This window comes from Corvus hawaiiensis, chromosome 2 (genome assembly GCF_020740725.1).
Source record: "Corvus hawaiiensis isolate bCorHaw1 chromosome 2, bCorHaw1.pri.cur, whole genome shotgun sequence".
NCBI classification, from domain to species: domain Eukaryota; kingdom Metazoa; phylum Chordata; class Aves; order Passeriformes; family Corvidae; genus Corvus; species Corvus hawaiiensis.
This window is the reverse complement of record NC_063214.1, coordinates 30,034,391-30,044,755: the sequence shown is the minus strand read 5'-3', so window position 1 is coordinate 30,044,755 and position 10,365 is coordinate 30,034,391. Positions and strand designations below refer to the sequence as shown.

Sequence of the window (10,365 nt, the reverse complement as noted above, 5' to 3'; positions counted from 1 at the left end):
ACACCGCCTCTAAATTCCACAGAAGTTTCCACTGCAGGTGTTACAAGGTCCTGGAGACTGGAATTTCTCCAGCAATACTTAACTGAGGCTAGAGTTTGTCTGAGCTCTGGAGGGGATTAGAAGCAAGCACACTTCTTAAGAGCATTTATTCTTTATTCTAGAGCAGGAGCAGCAAGAAGACTGCCACACAACCCTAGTTTTTACTTAGCTGTGATCTGCTCAACTCCCACTGACCATTGGTTAATAGTAGCATCAGCTTTTAGGACAGTGTGAAAGCAAAGACTTTCAACCTGTAAATAACCTGAAGAACAATTGCTGACTTTGTTTCTTGCCCCCTTGGCTCATGAGTTGAAGTTTGCAGTAGCATATAAAATGAAATGCATCATAGAACAGACTGGTAGGCTCTAGTTCAGACCAGACCCTACCTAACAGGCCTAGGTCATGGTTTCACCATGTCTTAAAGTTGAGACCAGATGATGGTCAGAGAGGGGAAAAAATGGTTCTCTAGAAACTGCCTCTACAATGTAAGTGAAAGATTAATCATGCCTCATTTAACCAACTAATCTTCAATAAGGTGAGGCAGATATAAAAAATGTACCTTGAATAACATCTAAAGCAAGCATTACTGTGTACCCCACACTATTACTCACCTCACAAGTACACCTGCACACACATTGGTCAAAAAGCTCTACAGATACTTTTTCAGCATTATTTAAACACAAAAATTGCTTGAGGCAAGGGTTGTTTAGCATAAGTTTATTTGCACAAGAATTTCAGCATCATTAAGGTCCAAACCCCAATTTCCAAGGATGACAAGTGAACACCACAGTGCAGAACAGTAGACAAAGTTACTGTGACCAATCTCACATTTGGGCTCATCACAAATGCAAATATTGTTTTGCCAGCTAAAGAGGGAGGGGGGCAGGGGGGGAAAAAGGAAAAAAAGAACAACTCACTTTTTCCAAAGAGATGAGAGACAGATTTGCCAAGAGCTGACTTAGTTTAACAGTAACAAATAATAGTATAAACATAGGGAAAAAGGCCTTCTACATTTCAACAGAAAGTGCAATTTTATTCAGAGAGAAAAGCCCAGTCCAGACACTTAAACGAGAAAAACCAGAGTGCTCCAACCATTGCTCCCAAAGTTTCTACTATAGACCAGCATTCCACTCTATATCTAGCTTCATTGAAATTAAAGAACATTTATGAAATACACTCAACAGTTTTCAAGAAACAATTGAGTAAGACTTAGATGTGAGGGCTAGAAATTTCACTATTCATTTGGCTCTCCCAATGCCCCAATTAGACCAAGCTGCCAATGGCTGTGGTCAACTTACTGCTTATTCCTGTGCCTAACAATTACAGAATCCTGATTGAGCTGAGTGAGAGGAATAGGAAACAAGTACCCCCAGTACACTGACAGCTTATAGTTAAGGCAATTTGTCCAGGTTCTCTTCTAAGAGGCCTTTTCCTGACTACTCATATAGTGACAAGCAGAGATCACTACCAACATCAGTGGTTATTCCAGGAATTAGGAACCCACAAAGCCTTGGCACATGCCAAATGCTTAACCCCAGAACTCAAGTCCAAAATATGTATCTTTAAGTTTCAATAAAAAGCTTTAGCTATTTGAACTAGATTTAAATACTACCTACTGCTTTGTAGAGGAGATGATTAAAGTAAAAGCATGAGGATCTTCGAAAAATGGTTACTCAGAAGCAAGCAGTAGTCTTAAACCCCCAGCTTAGTGATCGACTGACTGAGCTGAGGACAAACACAGCAATGATTAAATCTTGAGCAGAGGAAGCACAAAATATGCCTTAGCTTACAACTTGTCACAGTGACCATGGATCAGCACAGGGATTTTACCAAAGTGCCTAAAACACAGTCTTCTACCAGGTCTCCTTGGTAGCATCTCTATCAAATAAAAAGGTCTATCTTACAATGAGGAAGTAACAACAATAAACTACAAGTCAAGGGGAACATGGCAATAAATGTAACATGTCAACGGTGCTTAACCTCAGACTGGCTTTGTCCAGCAGTGCTTACAAGCTACACAAAGAAAACAGCTGTTTTATACCACAGCCTAGTTAGTAGAAGCTTGATCCTGAGGAATGGTGCACTCACTGAGTGTTCCTGCAGCTTTGTTTCAATGCCACTGCCCAGAGGGAAGGTATCAGGTAATAGTCTGAAGTACAGTAGTCTCTCTCTAACCTCCACATGACACACAAGGGGGCAACAGAGGTTAGAACAGGTTTGCAGAGGCATTATTAATGCCAACGGGTGACTGAATCAAGCAGGCATCCTCAACTCAGCCTAGGGTCACCACTTTTACCTAGTGCTCATTCTCAAATTACTCCTTGCTATAGGGGCCACCATAAACCTGAACCCAAACCAGCTAACACACAGCAAATTAAGCCACTGCCACTTGCACCATCAAGCTGCCAGGACATCCCAGAACAGAAAAGGGTAGGCTTCTTGCAGCACAGGGATGAAAAGCTACCAAGCACACCTGCTTTACCTGCCCAGCCAGGATTATTTTGCAGGCAACAGGACAAGCAGTGTCCCAGCAACCCCTGGTACTCCAGGCCCAATGCAGCAGGTGCTGTGCAGCCTCAGGATACAATTTAACCATTAGAGAGTTTAGTACCTTGCCACCAGGCTACAAAGCATCAGTATTTCCCAGGTGCCAGAGTATCTTAACAAGCAGACAGGGAACACAGAGTCCTGCAAAGCTCAAACCCGGGCACTCAGCTGTTCTGAGAGCAGCCATTCAGCGTGGAGCTTCCTTAGAGGCCTCAGCATCAAGTTGCATTAGCAAAAGCACAATTCTTATGGCAGAAAGCTTAACTTCTCCATAGCTCCATCTCACCAGGAATCCAATTCAGCCTTTTGTTCTTCTCTAGCATTTCCCTTTCCAGGAGATGCACCTGGCCTGATGTTCAGCACTCAAGGCACTAAAGACTCGTAAAACAAGCCCGTGTTTCCAGCTTGTGAGGACTCCTCCCAAGCATCTCACCACTTCTTCCACATGAGCTGATGCACAAAAACAGTTCCTAAAGATCAGCCATGACATCACAGATGACAGATACCCGAGGCTAAGCCCCTTCAGGCAACGGTTTACTTCTGCAATGGCTATAGCACAGGTTGGCTTCAAAAACATCTATGCAAGAGATGACAGCAATTACAAACTCTTCAGTCTCCTTCCTAGTGACACTCTATACTAGGCCAAGTATTGTTTTGCATGCAGGAGTTATTCTTGCCTAGGATTGCATTCCAGCAGGAAGCTTGCACTAAGTTTAACACATATGACAACACTGGCATCATGTTAGTTTTTCAAAAGTCAAAGTCTTGGATGACATGTCTTGTCTGTAAACCACACCAAGTCCAAGACACAGTTAATGAAAAAGGCCAGATTTGCTTTCAAATTTAGCCACTTTTGTTGACTAATCAGGAAGATTTTAATGAAAAAAAATCCACAATATAATCCACCAAATTATTTGTCTTTTTGCTACTGAAGTTGCCATCAAAACTGTTCAGGAAATTAAGCTTAAGGCTGCTTGGCTACTTACAGTCCACTTTGTAGATTGCATCCCTCTGTGCCTTCCTAAGCTAACTGGAGAAGTCTGAACAGAGAAGTAGCCTCACTCTCTGTTGAGAGAGTCTTTATGAAGTAGTTATGGACAGTGGAAAAAACTTGCTTTTGGTTTTATGAGGAGCAGGCAATTTTTACTGTCATTTAAGTGCTGCACTGCTGTTGTTTTCCACCTTGAACAGCAACCAAAAATTGGTGTTCCGCCTGTTTTCTGCTTTAACTTCTAAGCTTTAATAATTTGTTGGATCAGGCACTTTGGTCTTACAAGCTTGCAGAAACAGTAATAAATAGTAATAGAAGTAATAAAAAAGATTCAGTGAACAAGCATTCTTGAACATTGCACTGGCACATAATAAATAGCTCTAAGATTTGCCTTTCTAGTCTATGTCTCTGGTTAAACAAAAGAAACTCAAGGTGATTGCTATATGTATTTTACTATTGTAATTCAGTGAAAATTGTCCAGTTAATAATACCACTATATAAATAACTGAGGAATTTTTAACCTTCCTTATAAAGCCCAGGAGTCTCAAAGCAGCAAGTTCAGCACACACCCTTCAGGAAGATCAGCCCCCTATACCTCCAAGGGAGTGCATACTCTTCCAGAGGCTATTCTGAACACAGGCCCAGACTTGCAACACATACAGCTTATGTGGACAGCTCTGCTTAGGGCTTGTAGACCTCTTCAAGTGAGGGTTAAGAGCAGTAAAAAGGAAGAATTTTACTCTAACCACTCAAAATGCCATCTTACACAGTGACAGGTAACAGTGATAACCCAGTAAGCTCAACCCTTCAGCGGTGACTGAAAGGCAAACCTTCAGGACCTGCCTGAAGTTGTACAATAAGAAACTCATTTTAGGAGACACTTTTAGAATTCATACTGTGTCAGCAGTGCACATAATTCTGCAACTTATAGTGCCTTGAGATTTTTGTTTAGGCTTTTTGTTGGTTTTGCTGTGTACCTGTGAGGAAGAAAATACGGTCAAACCCCAAAGTAAGAGCTGTGCTACTTTCCAACCGTGCCAAAATTGTTTTGAAAGATAGTCAGAAAGGCTTTAGCTTAATCCTGGACTCAAGAATATTTTTCCAAGTTAAGTATTCAGGCTGTGGTTCCAATTCTATTTAAAGCTTCAATTCCTCATTTCAAGGACTTTTCACATTACTAAGTTTTAGATTGTGTTTTGGTGTGTTTTTTGAAATGCCACCTTCCAAGTTTTTGTAGTCAAGAAAAATTTAACCAGTTTATGTGTTATGAATAGACTTACTAAACTACCTTCAACTTCCAAGAAATTAATCTTGAACGCAAGGCAGGACCACACATCCATAGGCACTACAGGAAACAACATTTACATCCTCTACAAGACAGACAGTATCCATACTGTTACCAGCTCTACACGGCCACCAAGCAAAAGCAACCCCAGCATAACATGAGCCCACTCTTGGCACAATTAGTTCAATAGAAATGTGGCCAGAGCTTGGACTGAGGAAGAGTAATGAGGTTAGGGAATAGAAAGCAGAGTTTTGCTGCTACTCCAGGAGCAGCTTCTGCTTAAGGCAATTTACAGTCAATTAACCAACCCAGTTTACTGAATACTCCACTTAGATCACATGTTAAACAGCCACTTCCAGAACTAGTACAAAGTTTCTTAACTGCTTCTCTTAACGTTTGGCTGCTGGTTCTCTTCTCCGGACGAAGAGGTAATAAGGCTTTTTGGCATTTGTAGAGATATACTGAAAGGTTCATAGCAGGTCACCTGGCTGCATAATCCCACTGCACACCAGGAAATGGACAGTCTGATGCAGTCATGTTTCCATTAGAGAACGTCCAACTGACAGTTATTACTCGTCTATATATACACTCAGCATCCTGGCTTTCAGTAGCCTCCACCCAGGAGCACTCGAGGGAAGCGGTCAATTGCAAGGCAACCAAGTGGGGTAGGACTGGCCATACAGCACAGGGGCACTTGCAAGGTAGTAGTTGCTGAAGTTTGCATCACTGACATAAGGTGCTGGCTGGTAGTAACAGGTTACATTAGTGGCATTAGGGATGACATTCTGTTCTGCCAGCACCTTGAGTGCTAGCAGAGAAATCAAATTGAGAGTCTGCCTTCGCTCGTGTCCCATGAGGCAGACGGTGCTCTCGTTCACCACCCTGCGCAGAATCATGAGGTAGTCATACTTGCTCCTCTCTTCTTTGGAGAAGTGGTTCTGGAGGTAGGTCTCTAGCTTGCGCTGCTGATCCAGGATGTCTGGGAAGTCTATGAAGAATCGGGAGCACATGTAGCGCTCCAACGTTTTGATCTCATCCTTATCCATGGGCCTGAAGTCTCGTACTAAGAGGTTACTATACTTCAGAAGCCCACCACCTCGGATCTCTTCAGGATTTTTGGTAGCTATCAGCTTGTTCTGAAGGTGATCAAAAGCTGCTTCAAAGTCTCCATACATGCTCTCCCCAATCACAGTTGGATGGAAGTGCTCTGACATGGGGGTTTCTGAGTAGTCATAGTAAAAGAGCAGGGAGTCCAGTATGATTTGGAACGAGTCCACACTGAACTCAAACTGTCGTCGTATGCAGTCTACAAACTTAAGCTCCACGTTTTTGCCATGCTTATTGGAAAGTGATATCAAGCTCCAGCGGTCAGTCTCCGTGTACACTTTGACCAGCTTCTCGATATAGGCTTCCTTCAGTGTTACAGGACTGATTTTCCGCTTGCTTACTCCTTCCGGCAAGAAATTCAAGAGGGATCGCAAGACCACATCTCGAACCAACTGAAATTCTGCCTCACTTGGAAGAGAAACTTGAAAAATGAGATCCAGGTCTTTGCACCCCAGCCCATTATCCTTGACCAGGACGTGACCAGCTGCAGAGCCATTCAGACGGACATCGTGGACCACAATGCCCGCTTCGCTCAGCCGGCTCCGAACCGTGTGAACAATGTCCTTCAGAGTTATCTCCAGTGTCGGGAAGTTCCCTCGCCCGTGGATCGGAACCACCTCTGTAAGAATGTCGTGCAGGCGGCTGACCTGCTCCCAGTTCAGCACACTGCAGGACATGGAGTCTGCTCTGCTACTTCCTTTGCCTGCCATCTTAGGGCTTTTCTTCTCCAAAGAAACTGTACATAGGTAGAATAGAAAAAGAAAAAGACAAGTCAGACTTTCTGTTTGTGCTTCCTAGATCTATTCCTAGGCTCTGTTTTTTTGTCTATTCACACAAACTAGAAAGAAGTAATTGTATGTATTAATGATTACCAGCAATCCTTTCACCTGAAATGGGACACAGCTTCTCTATTGGTGCAGGCAAAAAAATGTAGTTGTCATTGTTCTTACTTTTGGTGAGGTAGAGTTACTTCAGGAAAGCAGTTTGTGTCAAATGGAAATTACCAAAGATAACACAAGCTTTACCTAAGGCTAAAGTTGTCAGCAGCACCAGCTGAAGCAAGATGAGCTGCAAAGCATTCTGAAAGTTAGTCTTTGAAGTTGTTTCGTGATGCATATAAAGCTCAAACTGCTGTCTCCAACTAACACAATAGTAGAAGACTCTCAGGTGTTAGTTTCAGGGCTTAGACATCTGATAACTCTTAAATTATGCCAGAGATACAAGATTGCTTCCTTTTCAGAGGACTCTTTCCTTTCTGAAAGATCCAGCATCTATCACTCACAGGATAAAGGCCAAGTACATCTTGCTCCTGCAAAAAGCTGCAGCTCTTCAGCATCCTGGACAGAATTTCGCTGCAACATTCGGTAACAACATTCAGTGGGCACTCCAACCTTTGTAAGCAACACTTTACCCTTCTTCAGAGACACTGCCTAAGCAAATACCTTTCTGGAAGTATTCATACATGCCCCAAGTTCTACTCACTTGTGAAGGGCAAACAAGCTTGCAAGAGCTGGGATAAATTCAGATGATGAATATCAAGTTCCTGTTACTCTTTTAACACTGAGAATCTCACTAACCATACTTGGTCACAGCTTTGTCTGAACATTTTAAGCACAAGAGAATGATCTGATTAGCTGTGACAAGGCTCCTTAAGTCACTTGTCTTTTGTAGCATGTAGATACTTACAGATGTTCTACAGTCATGCAACTCCAACTGGTATTAACACCCTTTCCTTTTTTTAAGTGTTCCAGGTTTCTGTGTAACCAGGTGCTTCCTGACAGCTACAGACTAATTGAGGCCTCACCTTCTTCTGCCCCAAGTACTCCTGAAGACTGCAGCTGCCAAGGTCAGACTAGTCAAACTTAAGCAAATTAACTCTTGCATACCAAGAATGAAAAACCAAACCCTATCATTTCCTAATGTGCAACAGCACAGTACATGGAACATTTTTAAAGCAAGTTTCAAAGAACAGCTATTGTCATCTCAGGCTTCCCCTTTTCCACCTTTTCATTTTTGAGCAACTCATTTGACCTGTCACCTCTTCGGCTGAAGAGAGCCGAATCCTAGAGCAAGCACACACTGAGGTTAAAATGCTCCTGGGGAAGTAGCTTCTGTCCTGGAGCATGAGCTGCTGCATTACAAACTGCGCTGCCGTGGATCACATCAGCACCAGCAGGCACCAAATAACCCTGTGATTTGCAAGATGATTAATCTAGGACAAATCAAGGAGCTCTTCAAGATCAATCCTTAATGCTCCAACCCAGCACAAACACAAAAGCATCAAGCCTGCCAGCAGTTGCTCTCAGGGAGTTCAAGCACATTAAAGTGTATTTCCATTGTAAACTCACTATATTTCCATTAAATCCTTCAGATCACTAAAGAACACAAGAGTCTTCTCGTGACTTCTAACTTAAGCTGCAAGTGCTTTCAGCTACTACCTCTGAAACTGTTCCCGCTCCTCCTTCCCATTTGTAGCCCTCTCCACAGCCAAGACAACACACGCAGCTCACTCACCCGGTAACCAGAAAGGACTTGGACCAGTGCTTCCAACCCCACCCCACACACTTGGTTCTGCTTGGTGACCCTCACCTAGGAGAATAATGCACATTGCTGCCCTTGGGGGGAGGAAGATGAAGTATTTCATTTCCAGTTCAATGGAGAGCTTAATTCTCAGGCGGTCAACCTCCAAAGCCTCCCACCCCCAAATCACTTGTGTGTGCTTACTCGGCAAAGTTTATGTTAGTGACAACAGACTCCTAGCGACTCCAGTGCATTTGGGATCCTAACAGCTCACATGCCTCTTGTTTCACTGCCAGCCATTCCCTCCGCAAGATCTGACACCTGAAGATGCTCACTCCTTGGGAAGAAAACCACTACGGAGGCAGGGGACACTAGCTATCTTTAGTATCGAGTGTAAAGAATGTTGCATACAACACTCAAATCCGAGGCAAAAAAGAGCGAGGACGACACACGTTCACCTTGGTCACGACCAGGTGCTTTACCCTGCAGCAGCAACTTTCCCCTGTAAGACGTATAATTTGACACAACACCCGAAGAAGTCCATGCACCTGTCCCCGCAGAGCCCAGCGGCGCTGAGGGGGGGAGGTCCGGCTCCCTTCGCGGGACGCTCATCCCCCCGCAGCGAGGAACCCGCGTTACACCGCCTTGAACACCCACAGCCACGACAAAAGCGCTGCCCAGCGCCTGCTCCCAGGCGAGCCCGCCCGCCCCGGAGAGGAGCCCGAGCCCCGGCCCCGCCGCTCACCTCAGCCGCGCCGCGCACCCCGAGCGACCGCACCAGCCCCGCTGCCGCCCGCCGCCGCCCTTTATGGCCCTTCATGGCCGCTCCGCCCCGCCCCGCCCCGCCCCGCCCGGCCCTCCCGGCCCTCCCGCCGCAGCGGGGGCGGCTCTGGCCGCCGGTCGGGCAGCCGGGCGCTCTGCCCGGGGAGCCCCGCGGCGCTCGGGCCGGGGAGGAGACGGCGGTGGCCGCCCGCGCCCTGGAACTCTCGCCCGCCACCCCGGGGGCTCGCCCGGCGAACTCCACACACAGCGCCCAGCGGCCGCTTCCCGCTCCCCCCTCCCGTGGAAATACTAACATTTCAAGGGCCCCTCAGTTCAGGAATGACATTGAGGGGCTGGAGCGACTCCAAAGAAGAGCAACGAAGCTGGGGAAGGATCTGGAGCGCAAGTCCTGTGATGAGCGGCTGAGGGATCTGGGCTTGTTTAGCGTGGAGAAAAGGAGGCTCAGGGAAGACCTTATCGCTCTCTACAACTCCCTGAAAGGAGGGTGTAGCCGAGTGGGGATCAGTCTCTTCTCCCAAGCAACAAGTGACAGGACAGGACACAGTCATAAGCTGTGGCAGGTTCAGATTGGACATTAGGAAGAAATTCTTTACTGAAAGGGAGATCAGACATTGGAATAGGCTGCCCAGGGAAATGATAGAGTCACCATCCCTGGAGTTGTTTAAGGGAAGACTGGATGTGGCACTCAGTGCCATTATCTAGTTGACGTGGTAATGTTCGGTCATAGGTTGGACTCGATGATCTCAGAGGTCTTTTCCAATCTACTTGGTTCTGTGATTCTGTGATCCTACGGGCTACAATGAAGAGCTTGACTGAAATACAACATGGTTTTCCCGAAGGCACCTTGTCCCAGACAAAGCAGCTGTCAGCAGAGATCCCAGACATCCAGCTCTGCCAAAGAGTTCTCTGTGGTGCTCCATTGGAAACAGCCGAACCAGGCGTTCATCCAGAACCTACTAGGATGGGCTCACAAGGATGTTACAGCAGTGTTGAAACAGTGTGCTACTGGAAACCGCGGCTGATGGGCTGTGGGAGACTCTGCGTACACGGACAAGGATGATAGTATGACTGGACAGGAATCAAGGTGGAGATG

The 10,365-nt window shown here is 45.5% G+C and overlaps 1 protein-coding gene across 1 annotated transcript; it reads right to left on the bottom strand.

Moving 5' to 3' along the window:
* Positions 1-741: 741 nt before the first annotated feature.
* TENT5C (terminal nucleotidyltransferase 5C) lies at positions 742-9,288 on the bottom strand. Its single transcript, XM_048295413.1, has 2 exons — positions 9,235-9,288; positions 742-6,705 (listed from the first exon to the last, which is right to left on the bottom strand). The coding sequence occupies exon 2, from the start codon at positions 6,677-6,679 to the stop codon at positions 5,504-5,506; it is 1,176 nt and encodes a 391-aa protein (XP_048151370.1). The 5' UTR covers positions 6,680-6,705; positions 9,235-9,288; the 3' UTR covers positions 742-5,503.
* Positions 9,289-10,365: the final 1,077 nt, after the last annotated feature.